The 18,649-nt window shown below is 46.0% G+C and overlaps 1 protein-coding gene across 2 annotated transcripts in view; it reads left to right on the top strand.

Moving 5' to 3' along the window:
- zgc:136493 (uncharacterized protein LOC692276 homolog) overlaps nucleotides 1-18,649 on the top strand; it is a 59,101-nt gene that overhangs the window by 31,311 nt on the left and 9,141 nt on the right. For both annotated transcript variants that reach the window (XM_063069922.1, XM_063069921.1), the window contains exons 2-4: nucleotides 2,011-2,045; nucleotides 9,693-10,071; nucleotides 16,043-16,214. In XM_063069922.1, coding sequence (XP_062925992.1) covers nucleotides 9,696-10,071; nucleotides 16,043-16,214 — 548 coding nt within the window. In that variant the 5' untranslated portion in view covers nucleotides 2,011-2,045; nucleotides 9,693-9,695. The remainder of the gene's footprint in view (nucleotides 1-2,010; nucleotides 2,046-9,692; nucleotides 10,072-16,042; nucleotides 16,215-18,649) is intronic.

The following is an 18,649-nucleotide window of genomic DNA, read 5'->3' on the forward strand; positions in this document are numbered from 1 at the left end:
AAGAGGGTTGTGTAAGCTCCACCATAGAGCAAATTCCTGACAGATCTGTAGATAATACAGGTATAAGGAATTAGTGTAGGCAATTAATGCCTATTCACCTCCTCCCTCACCTCCAATTAGGGCCCAAAACAATCCTTGCAGGTAAGGAAGCACTTCCCCTGCTGTATCTGGTGTTCCTGTGTGGCCTCCTCTAGATTGATGAGACCCATCATAGATTGGGGGACTGCTTTGTTGAGCACCTTCGCCCTATCCGCAATAAGCAGAATTTCCCAGTGGCCAAGCATTTTAATTTCCATTCCCATTCTGAAGTGTCAGTCCAAGGCCTGCTCTACTGCCACGATGAGGCTACTATCAGGTCTGGGGATAACACCTTATATCAGTGGTCCCCAACCACCGTGCCGGGCCGCAAAGCATGTGCTACCGGGCCGCGAGGAACCGATATGATTTGGCGATATGAGTCAGCTGCACCTTTCCTCATTCCCTGTCACGGCCACTGTTGAGCTTGAAGGCACGCAAAATCATTACGCACGCGCCATCCATGTCAGCGCGGGAAGGAGATCAACTCCTCGAGCTTGCAAATGACAATGGGCTGAAAAGTATGCTTGACGTAACATCTCTGCTGGCATTCTGGATCAAAATCAAGGTTAAATATCCTGAGATAGCCACGAATGCACTGAAAACGTTGCTTCCATTTCCAACATATCTCTGCAATGAATGCAACGAAAACTAAATTGCGGAATAGACTGGACGTAAGGAACCCCGTTCGAGTATCGCTGTCTCCCATCACCCCTCGATAGGACTGTGTGGCTGCAGGAAACCAAGCCCAGGGCTCCCACTGATTCAGTGATATTGGTGTGTTGCAATGATTTTATATGTTCATATGGGGCAAATATGTGCTGTGTGTTTAATATCGAAACGTTACTTAAAATGTTATGATGCTATTGACTTGTATAACAATATAACCATATAACAATTACAGCATGGAAACATCTCGGCCCTTCTAGTCCGTGCCGAACACGACTCTTACCTAGTCCCACCGACCTGCACTCAGCCCATAACCCTCCATTCCTTTCCTGTCCATATACCTGTCCGATTTTTCTTTAAATGATAATATCAAACCTGCCTCTACCACTTCTACTGGAAGTTCGTTCAACACTTACTTCAAGCTCCCCGTCCTCCCCGATAATTGACTTATCGCTATATTCATGTGAGGAAAATATGCGGTGTGTGTTTAATATTAAATTCGTCAGGTAAACCCTTTTAGAAATGAAATTGAGTGTATTAGCCACTTAACACAGATATTCCGGTCGTGATTAACACCCCACCGCCCCCGAACAGAATCGCCAAAAACAATTTGTAGAAAAAAATTGGCATGTACACACATACGCAGGTCACGCATGCACACTGGTGCCCGTGCAAGGCTTCATGGTCATTGTAGCCTTCCTCGGGGTAAACAACGTATTTGACTGCTACTCTTGTCCGTTGGCAACCCTACCACTCCCCCCCCCCCACCCCCCGCCCCAGGGTCGGCCGGTCCGCAAGGATATTGTCCATATGAAACCGGTTCGCAATGCAAAAAAGGTTGGGGACCTCTCCCTTATATTCCACATGAGCAGCCTCCAACCTGATGGCATGAACATAGATTTCTCTAATTTCCAGTAATTTCTCCCCCTCCCCTTTCTCTCTTTTTCCATTCTTCACTCTGGCTCCCCTCTTACCTCTTCTCATAACCTGCCTATCACCTTTCCATGGGAGCCTTCTTCCTACCCTTTATCCCATGGCCCACTCTCCTCTCCTATCAGATTCCTTCTTCTCTAGCCCTTTACTTTTTCCACCTATTACTTCCCAACTTCTTACTTTATTCTGCCTTCCCCACACTACTGGCTTCACATATCACCTAAAGCTTGTGCTCTTCCCGTCCCCTCTCCTTATTCTGGGGTCTTCTCCCTTCCTTTCAATCCTGATGGAGAGTCTCAGCCTGAAACGTAGTCTGTTTATTCCTTTCCATAGATGCTGCCTGACCTGCTGAGTTGCTACAGCATTTTGTGAGTATTGCTATGAATTATAAGTGTTGCCATTATGTTCTGGTCTATTAACATTACCTAAAATCATTTAATGTATCCAATGCACTTGCTCCTGAATATGAATGTTACTAAGTCTGAGTGTCTTTGAAGGTCTGTTTCAATTTTTGAAACTCTCCATTCACTTCTAGCTGTCATGCATCTGTTTAAAACAAAAGATGTAGTCGCAACCCATGCCATTTCCTATTACAGCTACATATATTTGTTTCCTCCTTTTAATCCTTCCCTTATTTAGTTGAAAATAATGAGCACAGCATACAGGAATTGAAATAAGTTATCCTAAAAATTAAAAAAAGACAGTAAGATTTCTTTAACTTATTGTAATAGGAATTCTATTAAACATTTTACATGTTCCAAGTTGAATGAACAACAATATTTATTATTTGAGGCATGGGGTGAAGATACCCAAGAAGGAAGTCTGGGTTTCCATTGTGGTAATTGCAATAATACATTTCAAAAATGATGCCAGCTTGTGACATGGAAAAGTTTTAAAGACGTTGAAACCTTGGGCCACAATGACAAATGATGCAACTGGTAAGAGGTGATGTATAGTTTCAGTTTGTTCTTCACAGTCCTGACTCTTACTGTGTAATGCCACAGCAGCCACACTCTTTGTAGTCAGAGCATGAGGATAAGGTGAATGATAGGAGCTCACCAATCCCTGGAATAGTTCTGTGTGGATTGCAGTGAGAACAAGAAATGCTGGAAATACTCAGCAATCATACAACATTTGTGCAGGGACATTATGTGTGTGGCATTCTTTAGTCTTGCAAGACCATGGATCTGTGCCTGGAAAGTCTTGCTTCAGTCTGTGCTGGTAGAGCAGCGTCTGTTGTGGCTGTAGAGGCCCACACAGGAGTGACAGTCTCTGCTGCAGCGACTGCACTTCAAGGTGCTGTCCTCCGGTGTTGTCTTGGTGCTTGTTTTCTGACGAGTGCGCTTTTCTTCAGCAGCAAGCCTCAGCTTCTCTTCTCTTTTTAGACCTGTGCAAAGTTCCAGCCTCCAGCGTGGGCGATCGCTTACGATGTCCTCCCACCTCTCAAAGTTCATGTTCAGTGACTTCATGTCTTTCTTGCAGACATCTTTGAAACGAAGATGGGGCCGCCCTTGTGTTCTCTTGCTGGAGGCCAGTTCCCCGTACAGCAGCTTTCGGGATCCTCCCGTCTATGACATGCAGTGTACGTGGCCCAGCCAGTGGACATGGCGTTGTTGGAGCAGGGTGAAGAGGTTGGGTATCTGGGCGTGGGCCAGGACCTCATTGTTGGTGACTCGGTCAACCCACTTGATGTCCAGGATGTGTCCCAGGCTGCGAAGGTGGAAGGCGTTGAGACGCCGCTCTTGTCTGGAGTAGAGGCTCCAGGTCTCGCTGCTGTAAAGCAGTGTGCTGAGGACGCAGGCCCTGTAGACTGCAACCTTGGTGTGCGTTGTCAGCTTTCTGTTCTCCCAGACTCCTTGTCAGCTTGGCGAATGTTGAGGCTGCTCGTCCGGATCCGTCTGTTGATCTCGGGGTCTAGGGAGAGGCTGTCCGTGATGGTGGAGCCAAGGTATGTAAACTCGTGAACTACCTCCGGCTCGTAGTTGTTGATGGTAATGGCAGGAGGGTGCTCAACGCCTTGGCCCAACACGTTGGTCTTCTTAAGGCTGATGGTCAAGCTGAAGTCCTGGCAGGCTCCTGAGAAGCTGTCCATGAAGCGTTGCAGTTGGTCTTCAGCGTGTGTTGCTAATGCCGCGTCGTCTGCAAACAACGTGTCCCTGATGAGTACTTCACGAGTCTTGGTTTTCGCCCTCAGCCGGGACAGACTGAACAGCCTCCCGTCCGATCTGGTGTGGAGGTAGACAACATCAGTTGATGTTCCAAAGGTGTGCTTTAGTATGACTGCAAAGAAGATGCCGAACAGGGTGGGGGCAAGCACAAAGCCCTGCTTCACACTGCTGCGGATGTTGAAGGCCTCCGAAGAAGATCTGTCGAACTAAACGACGCCCTTCATGTCTGTGTGGAATGACTGAACTATCCTGAGGAGCCCTGGGGGAACAACGATTCCTGGCGAGGCTTTTGAACAGGCTGTCTCTGCTCACAAGGTCAAAGGCCTTCGTAAGATCAATGAAAGCAACGTAGAGTGGTTGTCTTTGCTCTCTGCATTTCTCTTGTAGCTGTCGAAGGGAGAAGATCATGTCACTTCTGTCCCCTTTGTTCTTATATATGGTGATAATCCTGGTGCCTTCCCAGTGGGCAGGCTGTCGATGGCTTTACTCAGCTCTTCAGCAGTCGGTAACGTATCAAGTTCCTCCATGACAGGCAGGCATTCCACGGCATCTGGCTCGCTGTCCGAAATGCTGCTTTCTCTGGGGAAGAGTTCAGAGTAATGCTCCAGCCACCTCTCCATCTACTTGCCTTTGTCATCGATGGTCTCGCCTGTTATGGTTTTCAACGGTGCTGTCTTGCTCTGGGTTGGCCCGATGGCTTTCTTGATCACCTCGTACACTCCACGGATGTTGCCTGTGCCAAATGGTGACTGAATGCTTTCGCATAGTTGTAGCCAGTAGTCATTTGCACAGCGTCTGGCTGTTTCCTGGGCCTTGCTTCTTGCTGTCCCTAGTGCTTACAGTGTTGCCTGGGTGGGGTGGTGTTTGTGCTCTAGTAGTGCAACACGCTTTACCTCGATAACAGCGGTGAGCTTACTTGAGCTTGCTTCAAACCAGTCCTGTGTCTTGCCCCGTTTCTTCCCGAAGGCCTTGAGCACAGTGCTTTGGATAGTGTCCCCGAGAGAGTCCCATCTCTGCTGAGCATCTCCTTCTGGTGGATCTGCAAGGAGAGCATCCTCCAGTGACTTGATGAACTCTGCCGCTTTGTCTGGGTGTTGTGTCTTACTGGCATCGATGCGCTGCTTCCCTGGGGGCTTGGCGTGGTGCATTTTCTTCGGCCGAAGTCTGACTTTGCAGCAAACCAGAGAGTGATCCATGTCACAGTCGGCATTCTGAAAGGAGCGAGTCATGAGCAAGTTTCTCAGGTGACGGCGTCTTGTGATTATCAGGTCTAGCTGGTGCCAGTGTTTGGAGCGGCGATGTCGCCAGGACACTTTGTGCTGAGCTTTGGTCTGGAAGTAGGTGGTGGTGACACACAATTCATGGAGCATGCAAAGCTCGAGCAGTCATTGCCCGTTGTCATTCATGCTGCCAATCCCAGGCAGCTTGGCCAGGAGTCGTGGTCAGCGCCCACTCTGGCATTGAAGTCGCCAAGTAGCAGCAACTGTTCCTGACTTGGGATCTCCTGTATCATCATTGAGAGCTGGTCGTAGAACTTGTCCTTTGCATCTTGTGTAGAGTAGAGGGTTGGGGCATGGACGCTGAACAAGGTTGACAGGCCCGTCGGATGTGTGGAGTTAAAGGGAGAAAATCCACTCCGTCCCTTTCTCGCTAGGCTCTACCATCTTCAGCAGCGAGTTCTTCACGGCAAAGTCGACACCATGCTGCCTGGTCTCGTCTGAGCCCTTCCCCTGCCAGAAGAAGGTATAGTCTCTTTCACGTAGGGTTCCCGATTCTGCGAGACATGTTTCTTGGAGCATTGCGATGTCCACTTGGAGTCTCGACAGTTCATTGTTAATCACTGCTGTCTTGCGTGTGTCGCTGATCTCCCGAAGGTCATCTGATATACCAGTTGTCATAGTTCGTATATTCCAGCATCCAGTCTGAGTGCTGGCTTCTTTCTTTGTCTTCTAGTTGTGCTTGGTGCAGCGTTTACAGTCCGCAGTTGGGGCTACTTGTACCCCTGAGCCCCACGCACCCAGTGGAGTGGGCAGACCGTGGCAGGACAGCCCCTAACTGGCTGGGCGCTGCCCTGCTTGAGGGGCCGGTAGCTTCCAGTGAGACATGATGGTCTCCCCCTCCGTCGAAAGCAACCCCTGGTGCCCTGCTCTACGCCAATCGAGCGCAGGCTTATAACCGGTAGACTGCTGCTTTCCGTGTTGTGCCGTCGCGGTGAGGCGACGCTGGAGTGTCGTCTCCAGGGCGCAGGCCTGGGCAAGGTTGTACGGAAGACCGGCAGTTGCCCGTGCTGCAAGTCTCCCCTCTCCACAACACCGATGTTGTCCAAGGGAAGGGCAAGGGCCGATACAGCTTGGCACCAGTGTCGTTGCAGGAGTTGCCAGAACGAAGTTGAAGGCAACGTTGGACTGCCTTAGGGACTCCAGCTCCAGATTTGCCCTCAGGGTTTACTCAGATTCTGGAACGGTGCAATAATAATAGGGTTGTTGTGATGGGAGATTTTAACTTTCCTAATATTGATTGACATCTCCTTAGTGCAAGGGGTTTAGATGGGGCGGAGTTTGTTAGGTGTGTTCAGAAGGGTTTCCTGACGCAATAAGCCAACTAGAGGAGAAGCTGTTCTTGATCTGGTATAGGGAAATTAACCAGGTTAGGGTCAGATCTCTCGGTGGGAGAGCATTTTGGAGGTAGTGACCACAACTTTATCTCCACCATAGTGCTGGAGGGGGCTAGGAGCAGATAATTTGGGAAATTATTTAATTGGGGTAGGGGGAAATATGAAGCTTTTAGGGAGGAACTTGGGACCATAAATTGGGAGCAGATGTTCTCAGAGAAATGCACGGTAGAAATGTGGCAAATGTTCAGGGAATATTTGCATGGTGTTCTGCATAGGTGTGTTCCATTGAGGCAGGGAAAGGATGGCAGGGTAAAAGAACCATGGTGTACAAAGGATGTAGAAAATATCGTTAAGAAAAGCTTATGAAACGTTCAAGAAAACTAGGTACTGTTAGAGCTCGAGAAAATTACAAGGTTGCTAGGAAGGAGCTTAAGAATGGAATTAGGAGAGCCAGAAGGGACCACGAGAGGCCTTGGTGAGCAGGATTAAGGAAAACCCTAAGGCGTATGTGAAGAGCAAGGAATGAGTCGTGTGAGAGTAGGACCAATCAGGTGCAATAGTGGAAGCGTTTGCATGGAGTCAGAGTAGGTAGAGGAGATACTTAATGAATACTTTGCTTCAGTATTCACCAGGAAAAAAAGATCTTGGCAATTGTTGGAATGACTTGCAGTGGACTGAAACACTTGAGCATATAGACATTAAGAAAGTGGATGTGCAGGAGCTTTTGAAAAGCATTAAGTTAGATAAGTCGCCGGGACCAGATGAGATATACCCCAGGCTACTATAGGAAGTGAGGGAGGAGATTGCTGAGCCTCTTGCGATGATCTTCCATCATCAATAGGGACGGGAGAAGTACTGGAAGGTTGGAGGGTTGGAAATGTTATTCACTTGTTCAAGAAAGGGAATAGAGATAACCAAGGAAATTATAGACCAGTGAGCCTGACTTCAGTGGTGGGCAAGTTGTTGGAGAAGATCCTGAGAGGCAGGATTTATGAACATTTGGAGAGACATAATCTGATTAGGGATAGTCAGCATGGCTTTGTCAAGGGCAGGTTGTGCCTAGTGAGCCTGAATGAATTCTTTGAGGATGTAACAAACACAATGATGAAGATAGAGCAGTGGATATAGTGTATATGGATTTCAGTAAGGCATTTGATAAGGTTCCCCATGTGAGGCTCTTTCTGAAAGTAAGAAGGCATGGGATCCAGGGAGATCTTGCTTTGTGGATCCAGAATTGGCTTGCCAGAAGGCAAAGGGTGGTTGTAGATGGTTTGTATTCTGTATAGAGGTCGGTGACCTGCGGTGTTCTGCAGGGATCTGTTCTGGGGCCCTTCCTCAATGTGATATTTATAAATGACTTGGATGAAGAAGTAGGTGGGTTAGTAAGTTTGCTGATGACACAAAGGTTGGGGGTGTTGTGGATAGTCTGGAGGGTTGTCAGAAGTTACAGCGGGACATCGATATGATGCAGAACTGGGCTGAGAAGTGGCAGTTGGATTGAAGTGTGAAGTGGTTGATTTTAGTAGATCAAGTTTGAAGACAGGATATCCTATTAACGGTAAGACTCATGGCAGTGTGGAGGATCTGAGAGATCTTGGGGTCTAAGTCAGCAGGACACTCAAAGCTGCTGTGTAGGTTGACAGTGTTGTTAAGAAGGCATATGGTGTGTTGGCATTCATCAACCATGGGACTGAGTTCAAGAGCCGTGAGGTATTTTTACAGCTATATAGGACCTTGGTCAGACCCCACTTGGAGTACTGTGTTCAGTTCTGGTCACCTCACTGCAGGAAGGATGTGGATATTATAGAGAGAGTACAGAGGAGATTTACAAGGATTTTGCCTGAATTGGAGGGCGTACCTTAAAAGAATAGTTGAGTGAACTTGGCCTTTTCTCCTTGGAATGACAGAGGATGAGAGGTGACCTGATAGAGGTGTATAAGACGATGAGGGGTATTGATCATGTGGATAACCAGAGGCATTTTCCCAGGGCTGAAATGGTGAACATGAAGGGTCAGAGTTTTAGGGTACTTGGAAATAGGTACCAAGGGGATTCAGGGGTACGTTTTTCACACAGTGTTGTTGTTGCGTGGAATGCAACAGGGTCTTTCAAGAGCCTCTCAGAGGTACATGGAGCTTTGAAAAATAGAGGGCAATGCGCTGGGGAATTCTAGGCAGTCTCTAGAGTAGGTTACATGGTTGGCACAACATGGTGGGCCGAAGGCCCTGTAATGTGCTGTCGATTTCTATGTTCTGAAACCTTGCTCTGGGGATTTAGTTAAATGCTCAGCAACGTAAATGTCAACAAGGTTTCATTCTCAGAAGGGTTCAGTGCTTTTCATGCTCACTTTGACAGACAGACCATGGAAGCATCTACACGAATCCCCACAGCCTGATGACCCTGTGATTTCAGTCTCTGAAGCCAACATAAGAATATCCTTCAGGAGAGTGAACCCATGGAATGTGTAAATTCGGCATGTCATTTAAAACTTTGACAAACTTCTGTAGAAGCACAGTGTAGAGTGTCCTCACTGGCTGCATCACTGCTGGTATGGAAACACCAATGCCCAGGAATGGAAACGTCTTCAAGAAGTGGTGGATGCAGCCCAGCCTATCACAGGCCATCCTCCCCACCACTGAGCACATGTACAAGGAGCATCCATCACCAAGGACATCTACCATCCAGGTCACGCTCTTTTCTCACTCCTGCCATTGGGCAGGAGGTACAGGAGCCTTTGGTGCAACACCAGCAGGTTCAGGAACAGTTATTACCCTTTCAACTATCAGGCTCCTGAACCAGCATGGATAACTTCACTCGCTTAACTCTGATTTGATTTTACAACCTATAGACTCACTTTCAGAGACTTGTGATCTCAGTATAATTTGTTATTTTTAAATTTGTGTAATCTTCTTTTACACGTTGGTTGTTTGTCTTTATGTATATTTTTTCATAAATTCTATTGTATTTCTTTACTGTATAAGCCTGCAAGAAAATTAATCTCAAGGTGGTATATGGTGACATATGCATACTTGATAATAAATTTACTATGAACTTTGAACGTATAAAGATAATTTCTTTGCTCTAATGCAGAGAAACATCTGCCTTTGTCTCACACCCATATGATGCATGGTGAGTGGTTCACTCCTGCTTTGGTAAATTACACAGGAGAAACAGGAAGAAAATCCTGTAACATAATTTATGAATAATTTTCATTTCATTTTTTTCTTGTTCACAGATAATGAGTAACCGTGCCTATATTTTGGTATCTGAACTTCATGAAACACAGGGTATCCCACAAAGATGTGCAGAAATCATCATGAAGCATTTCAAAATCATCTGTATGGAGGAATTCCAGAGAAACAAGGAGGAGTTTGGAAATAAAATCCAGGTCGTGTTTGTGTGGGAGTTCTGCCCCGCGATAGACGAGAAACTTCTGAAATCACTACCTCTTCTGAAGGCAGTTGTATGCTATGGTGTTGGTGTGGACCATCTTGACCTGCCTTTGATCTCCAGTTTTGGGGTGAAGGTGACCAACACACCTCACGTGGTGGATGCTTCTACTGCTGATATGGGCATGGCTTTGATGTTAGCATCTGCCAGAAATATCTTGGAAGGTAGGATGGGATTCAGATTATTTCTGTAAAATGAGCAGGAACTAAATTTTGTGAATGTACTAGACAACAGGGTGACCCATTGGGGCACCCTTTGAGAGAAGGGTAGTGCAATCTGATGTGACCAGAATGAACATTAAATTTTCCTGAATGCTATTGGTATCGCTTTGCTTTGGAAACTAAAGTAGAAAACCCCAGTTTATTAAAGAAGAACGACGCATAGCAAAGCAAATATAGCTGCTCCTCATTTAACGAAGGACACTTTTGATGGCATCATTTCTGGCTTATCTGCCATCCAGGGCATCTCAAATGTCCTCTTTCTTTAAGGATCATGGTTTCCCTTCTGCCGTCATCAATGATGCCCTCACCCGCATCTCCTCCATTTCCCGCACTTCGGCCCTCTCCCCATCCTCCTGTCACCACAACAAGGACAGAGTTCCCCTTGTCCTCACCTACCACCCCACCAGCCTCCGGATCCAGCACATTATCCTCCACAACTTCCGCCACCTTCAACAGGACTCCACCACTAAACACATCTTTCCCTCTCCACTTTCCACAGGGATCGTTCCCTCCGCGACTCCCTGATTCACACGTCCCTCCCCAGAGATCTCCCACCCAGCACTTATCCCTGTAAGCGTAAGTGCTACACCTGTCCCCACATCTCCTCTCTTGCCACCATTCAGGGCCCCAAGCATTCCTTTCAGGTGAGGCAACACTTCACTTGTAAGTCTGTTGGGGTCATCTATTGCATCCAGCGCTCCCGGTGCGGCCTCCTCTACATTGGTGAAACCCGACGCAGATTGGGGGACCGCTTTGTCGAGCTTTGTCCGCCACAAGAGACAGGATCTCCTGGTAGCCACCCACTTCAACTCTGCTTCACATTCTCATTCAGATATGTCCATACCTGGCCTCCTCTACTGCCATGATGAGGCTAAACTCAGGTTGGAGGAGCAACACCACATATACCGTCTGGGTAGATTCCAGCCCCTTGGCATGAACACTGAATTCTCCAACTTCTGGTAATTCCCTCCCCCTCCCTTCCCCTATCCCTATTTCACTCTGCCCCCTCCCCCAGCTGCCTATCACCTCCCTCATGGTTCCGCCTCCTTCTACTACCCATTGTGCTTTCCCCTATTCCTTCTTCACCTTGAAGTTAGCTCAATGCTTTACAGCACCAGCTGTAAGATCAGGATTCGATTTCTGCCACCGCTTGTAAAGAGTTCTTACAGCACGTTCTCCCAGTGACCATATGGATTTCCTTTGGGTGCTGCTGTTTCCTCCCACATTCCAAAGATGTATGGTTAGGGTTGGTGAGTTGTGGGCATGCTATGTTGGCAGTGGAAGCCTGGTGAAATTTGCGGTCTGCCCAGCACAACCCTCGCTGATTGATTTGTTGCGCATGATGCATTTCACTGAATGTTTCGATGTACGTGTGACAAAGCAGTGAGCTAAAGACATATCCTTGAGGTACGCCTCTGTTGATTATCAGCAAGAAAGATATTATTATGATCTGCACTGACTGTGGTCCCTTGATGAGGATGTCAAAGATCCCTGTTCAGAGACCTAGGCTTTGATATACTGGCTGTAGTTGATGATCATCAGGCTGATGTAAAGTATGTATTGCTGTTGCCCAGGTGCTCCAAAGCTGAGTGAAGAGCCAGTAAAGCTACGTCTGCTATAGACCAGATTTCAGGATTTCTGCTAGTGATATTGAAACCTGATTCGGACCTATTATGCCCTATTGCAGTTGGTCTGGATCCCTGCTTAGGCAGAAGTTAATTCTGGCCTTAACCATCCTTTCAAAGCATTTCATCGCGATAGATATGAGTGCTGCCAGGCGATTGACATTGAGGTACTTCACCCTGCTCTCCTCAGTTCCAGAAGGTGTGGGTTTGACTGGGAAGTTAAACTCAGTGGAAATATGATGGTGTGCTGAGGCTGGATCCAAAGAAACAACTTTTGAGCTTATTTCAGTGTACAATTGACTGTGGGAGTTAAATTTACTTGAGAAATAGCAATGCATATATGAAAGAGAATTTAATTATACAGGATCCGATCTGTATATGAGTTTGTACTGGACTCTTGTCCTCATTGTGTAAAGTGATACGACACAGCTAATTAATAAAAGCTTTCATCACTATCTCTGGATAGAGAAGTTACAGGTGAAAACTTTTCCTGCTGAAGCAAGACTGCTAGTAATGAATCAACCCCAATGACCTCTGAGAAAGTTATTGGTTCTGTCGTGTGCAGGGACTTCAACAGTGGCTGGGACAAAACCCAACTCGGGTCAAAAAATCCAAAGTCGCCGAGTCTGGAGGTAGAGGGCCAGAGGACACGGTTTATCACTAAAGACCCCTCACACCCTCTCCATGAACTGTTTGTTCTTCTGCCATCAGGCAAACGTTACAGGAGCATCAAAACTAAAACCACGAGGCTACTAAACAGCTTCCTCCCACAGGCAGTCAGACTGCTAAATAGCTGCTCCACTTGACTCTGCTTTGGACACGATTAACTTGCACTGGACACTTATAACTGATTTAACTGACATGTGGCTGTTGTGTTTTACTATTTATTGTTATGTTTATTATTTAGTGTTGCGTTTGTTATGTTATGATTGCAGTGCCCCTGAGGAACGCTGTCTCATTCTGCCCTGCAGAACTGATGTATGGCTAGAATGACAATAAAGTTTTTTGAATCTTGAATCTTGAATCTTGAGTCTGCAAGTCCAGGCCAGGACTAGAGGCTGGAGGTGGCCTCTCCTGAGGCTTGGCATTGTGTGCAAGGAGGCAGGTGGGTGGGAGGGTACGAAAGGAGCTTGTTTTGCTGTTAACAACAGGAATTCTGCAGATGCTGGAAATTCAAGCAACACACATCAAAGTTGCTGGTGAATGCAGCAGGCCAGGCAGCATCTGTAGGAAGAGGTGCAGTCGACGTTTCAGGCCGAGACCCTTCCTGACGAAGTCCTTCCTGACGTTAGTCCTGACGAAGGGTCTCGGCCTGAAACGTCGACTGCACCTCTTCCTACAGATGCTGCCTGGCCTGCTGCGTTCACCAGCAACTTTGACGTGTGTTGCTTGTTTTGCTGTTATTGTTTTGTTTTGTTTTGTTGTTCCTGCTTGTATTGTTCTGCTGAAAACTGTGGGCATGCTAAGATGGCAGCAGAATGTGTGGCAGCACTTTTTCTGTGCACTTATCCTCATCAAGATGTAGAATGGTGCTGGAGAGACTGCAAAGGAAATTCCCCAGGTTTCACTACCCTGCCAACCAACACCATCAAGACCTGATGTTTTGTGTGTGTTCACAAAGAAATGCTTTGACCTTGGCCTCTGAGATAGAGGTGATAGTGTTCCCTGGAGCTGTGGAAATCTGCACAGTTGTAGTTTTATTCTCCCTTTCAAAGCATGCATAAAGCATGTGAAGCATCTCTGCCATTGATAACCTTCTTTACAGCTTATCCCCTATGGTCACCCCAGTTTTCCCTATCAGAGGTATTTCCCTTACCTTTCCCTACGTTTGGCTTAGTAAGTTTCAAAGGCCCAAAGGGGTTTCACCCTGCAACATTGACTCTGTTTCATTTCCCACAGATCTGTGCTGATCTGAGTATTTTCAGCTTATCTTCTTTGTATCAGGTTTCCAACAACAGCAATTTTAAAGTCTTCCATCCAATGGCAATAACTATTACTGTATTCCTGCTAGAATCATAGAATTGTGGTGCAGGGAAACAAGGCATTTGACTCAACTTATCCATACTGTCTAGTGGGCACCCTTCGATATTAACCCCATCTCCCAGCACTTAATCCACAGCACTCTATGCACAAGTGATTCAACATTTCACCTTGACACTTCTTAAGTGCTGTACCCAGCCCAGCCTCAAATGCTGTCTCAAACAGTTCTACCGTACCCCAGGTGTATGATAGGTTCACCTCATACCCCTTCTAAATTTTTTCCCTATTACCGTATATTCTGTAGTTTTATCTGGCTGTTACGTGGGGGGAGGTTTTCTGCAGTCTACTCTATTAATACCCCGCATAGTTTTACGTACCTCATCGTGCCCCCGCTGCTACAGAGGGAAAAGACCTGGTTTCTCCTATCATAACTGAACCGTTCCATCCAAGGTCAAATCTGGTGAATTTCCTCTGCACTAACTCCACCACTATCACATCCTTCCTCTATCTTGGTGAGCACAAGTGCACAGGGTACTCCAGCTGAGGTCTGATGAAAGTTTTATACCCTGCTTCTGCACTCACTGCTCCAACGAATGAAGGCTAGTGTCTTGTATTACTTTTCAGCCATGTTGTCTACTTGTCTTGCTACTTTCAAGGACTCACACTAATTGTCGATACTCCCTAAGACATTACTTTTTATGGCCTATTTCAAACTCTCAAGTTTATTATCAATCAACAATACACATGTAAGCAGAGTGCAGTATTCTCTGTATACGTTCCAGAGTGGAAGTGCATCCAAGCTTCATTAATGGTCGCAGAATGCATCACTGTGCAATTGTCTGGATTGAACTCCTCATCCATGGTAAGGCCCAGAGAAGGAAAGGTTTCTGTGCACAATAAATTGTATCTGGCCATTTCTATTGTGCTTGACCTCTTCTTCTGGCACGATGAAGCCACACTCAAGATGGAGGACCAACACCTACTGTATCTGGTGTTCCCGATGTGGCCTCCTCTACATTGGTGATACCTGATATAAATTGGGCAACTACTTTGTTGAGCACCTCCACTCAGTCAGCAAAAATTGGAATTTCCCGGTAGCCAACCATTTTAATTCCTATCCCCAGTCCTGTGCTAACATGTCGGTCCATGGCCTCCTCTTCTGCCACAATGAAGCCACTCTCAGGTGGAGAAGCAACACCTCATATTCTGTCTCGGCAGCCTCCAACCTGATGGCATGAACATGGATTTCTTCAACTTCTGATAATTTTTTCCCTCCCCTTCTCCCTTGTTCTATTCCCTGCTCTGGCCTCTTGTGTCCCTCCTCCTCTTTCTCCCATGATCCACTCTCCTCTCTTATCAGATTCCTTCTCCAGCTGTTTGACTCTTCCACCTGTCACCTCCCAGCTTCTTACTTCATCCCCCTCCCCCACCCACCAGGCTAGCTTACCCTTCTTCCCCTCCCTCCACCTTGTTCTGGCATCTTCTCCCTTCCTTCTCAGTCCTGATAAAGGGTCCCGGCCTGAAACATCGTCTATTCATTTCCATAGATGCTGCCTGACCTGCTGAGTTCCTCCAGCATTTTGTGTGCTGCTCTGGATTTCCAGCATCCACAGAATCTCTTGTGCTTATAGTTTTTAGGGATTGTTTTCTTGACATTTGTCAAAGCTTAAGTACATTCCAATTTATTTTGAAATCATTCTCATTTGTCTTAGATTGCTCACTGAAGGTTAAAATGCATTAGTGGCATACAGTGACTCTTTGGGGGAAGCTTGCATGACTGAATTCCAAACACTATTGTCCAGAAGCAGTATTTAGGCATAAGAACCTTGCCTTGTGCAAATGAGCTAGCATACCAGCACTGTGGCTTAATGGGCCGCAGCAGGAGTGGAATTTAAGCCTTTTTGGTATTTGTATACTGAAAGGAAATTGAATTAGTTTACATAGAAATTTTTGTTAGTGTTTCAGTTAACACTTATGGTAACAGAATGGTGCTACTTGAAAATTGTTTTTCCACAGTACACATTGGTGTTTTAGTAGAAAATTTGCAGCTGTTATTTCACCTTAGACATAATTAGTTTTTAACTTTGTCTTTGCAACTACAGTAAATATTTAACCCCAAGAGTTCAGTTGGAATTACATGTGATACATTGCTAACCTCAAGGTGAAACCAGTTTGCCAACAAAAGGCTGTGCATTTCTATATCACACTGACAGTGACCTGTTTTCACCTCCTTTGAGTTTTCTAAAACTAAATCAGATCCTCTGTGACAGGATCCACTTTCCTGATGGTTTGTTTTTTTAAAACTTTAGGTCACAGGATTGTAACTTCACCAGATACTAAAGTTTATCCTGTCAACTGGAATGGAACGGATGTGACAGGGGCAACTCTTGGAATCATTGGAATGGGACGGGTTGGATATAGAGTTGCCCAAAGAGCCAGAGGATTTGATATGAAAATTCTGTATCATAACAGAAATAGGAGGCAAGTTTTCTGAGCAATATCATTTAATGTGCATTGACAAACACCTGGACACACTGTGATAGGAATAGACTGGGGAGCTCAATTCATGCTTGATCCTCATTTTTAAGCTTATTTATGTTGGACAATGGTGAAATCCAGGATTTCTGTACTAAACTGGTGATGTAAAACTAATACGAATGTATTTCGGGACCTGTGTTAATTTTGAATGATATTTATTTTCATGAATTAACTTTTTAAAATAATTGCAACAAACTAACTACATTCTTTGATTTCAAAGAAATGGAAGGAAGGGTAATAAAATCAAACTCTGTAGATACCTTTGGGTCATAGATATCTAACGTGTGACTAGATTGGATTATTACTTTATTGTCACCAAACAATTGATACAAGAGCGTACAATCATCACAGCGATATTTGATTCTGCACTTCCCGCTCCCTGGACTACAAATTGATAGTAAATATAATAAAATTTGAAATTATAATAATCACAAATAGAGAATAGAAAAGGGAAAGTAAACTAGTGCAAAAAAAAAATGAGAGGCAGGTCCGGATATCTGGAGCGTACGGCCCAGATCCAGGTCAGGATCCGTTCAGCAGTCTTATCACAGTTGGAAAGAAGCTGTTCCCAAATCTGGCCATACGAGTCTTCAAGCTCCTGAGCCTTCTCTCGGAGGGAAGAGGGACAAAAAGTGTGTTGGCTGGGTGGGTCGTGCCCTTGATTATCCTGGCAGCACTGTTCCGACAGCGTGCGGTGTAAAGTGAGTCCAAGGACGGAAGATTGGTTTGTGTGATGTGATGTGCTGGGCTGTGTTCACGATCTTCTGCAGCTTCTTCCAGTCTTGGACAGGACAACTTCCATACCAGGTTGTGATGCACCGTAGAAGAATGCTTTCTATGGTGCATCTATAAAAATTAGTGAGGGTTTTAGGGGACAGGCCAAATTTCTTTAGCTTTCTCAGGAAGTAAAGGCACTGGTCTTGGCAGTGGACTCTGCTTGGTTGGACCAAGTCAGGTCATTTGTGATATTGACCCTGAGGAACTTAAAGCTTTTGACCTGTTCCACCTGCGCACCACCGATGTAGATGGGGTCATGTGGTCTGCTACTCCTTTTGAAGTCAACACCAATTCCTTCGTCTTGCTGACATTGAGGGATACGTTATTGTCTTCGCACCATGCCACCAGGTTCTTAATTTCCTCTCTGTACTCAAACTCATCATTACCTGAGATACGACCTGCAATTGTGGTGTCATCAGCAAACTTATATATTGAGTTTGATGGAAACCTGGCTACACAATCATGGGTGTACAGTGAGTACAGCAAGGGGCTGAGTACACAGTCTTGTGGGGCACCGGTGCTCAGAGTGATTGTAGAGGAGAGCTTGTCCCCTATTTTCACAGCCTGGGTCCTGTCTGTGAGGAAGCTGAAGATCCAGCTGCAGATCTGAGTGCTAAGACCCAGGTTCCGGAGCTTAGGAATCAGTTTATTTGGAATGATGGTATTAAAGACAGAGCTGTAATCAATGAAAAGGAGCCTTACATATGTGTCTTTATTCTCCAGGTGTTCTAAGGAGGAATGTAGGGCCAGACAGATGGCATCTGCCGTTGACCTGTTGCTCCAGTAGGCAAATTACAAAGCGTCGAGGTTGACCGGTAGGCTGTGGTTGATGTGTGCCATAACCGATCTCTCGAAGCACTTCATAGCAATTGATGTCAGAGCCACAGGTTGATAGTCATTCAGGCATGCCACCTTGCTCTTCTTCGGCACTGGGATTATCGTTGCCTTCTTAAAACACGAGGGGATCTTAGACTGAAGCAGGGAGCAGTTGAAGATGTCAGCAGACACTCCAGCTAGATCGCTTGCACAGGCCCGGAGAACCTGTCCCGGGATGCCATCTGGGCCTGTCGCCTTCCTTGATGTGCTTACTGGGGATTAGTAAAAAAAATTAATGTGCAAATGAAGAATTCTTGCAAACGCAGGTTCCAGAAACAACAAATAAATACATTGTAACACACATCAAAGTCGCTGGTGAACGCAGCAGGCCAAGCAGCATCTATAGGAAGAGGCGCAGTCGACGTTTCAGGCCGAGACCCTTCGTCAGGAATAAATACATTGTGCTGGGTTTGGGACATTGTTTAAGGGATGAATGTTGGCCGAAGTACCTGCAGAATATTCTGTTTTTTAGGTATTGCAGTGGAATATTTTATGTATATCTGACTTCAGGTCTTTGTATATCAGCATGAAGGACAGTAGTTCTGTGCTATACAAAGTACACCAGGTCTGGAAACCATGATCTTCTGAATCAGAAATGATACGGCTTCTAATTGAGAGTTTTTCTTTGTGGGATTGCAGTGCAGCCCACTGGCCAGCAGTGCTTGGCAGCGATATGTCCAACAAAATTAAAATATGTGACCTAAGGGAAGAAAATATATTGCGCT

The sequence above is a fragment of the Mobula hypostoma genome, chromosome 17 (genome assembly GCF_963921235.1).
Source record: "Mobula hypostoma chromosome 17, sMobHyp1.1, whole genome shotgun sequence".
Classification (NCBI taxonomy): Eukaryota; Metazoa; Chordata; class Chondrichthyes; order Myliobatiformes; family Myliobatidae; genus Mobula; species Mobula hypostoma.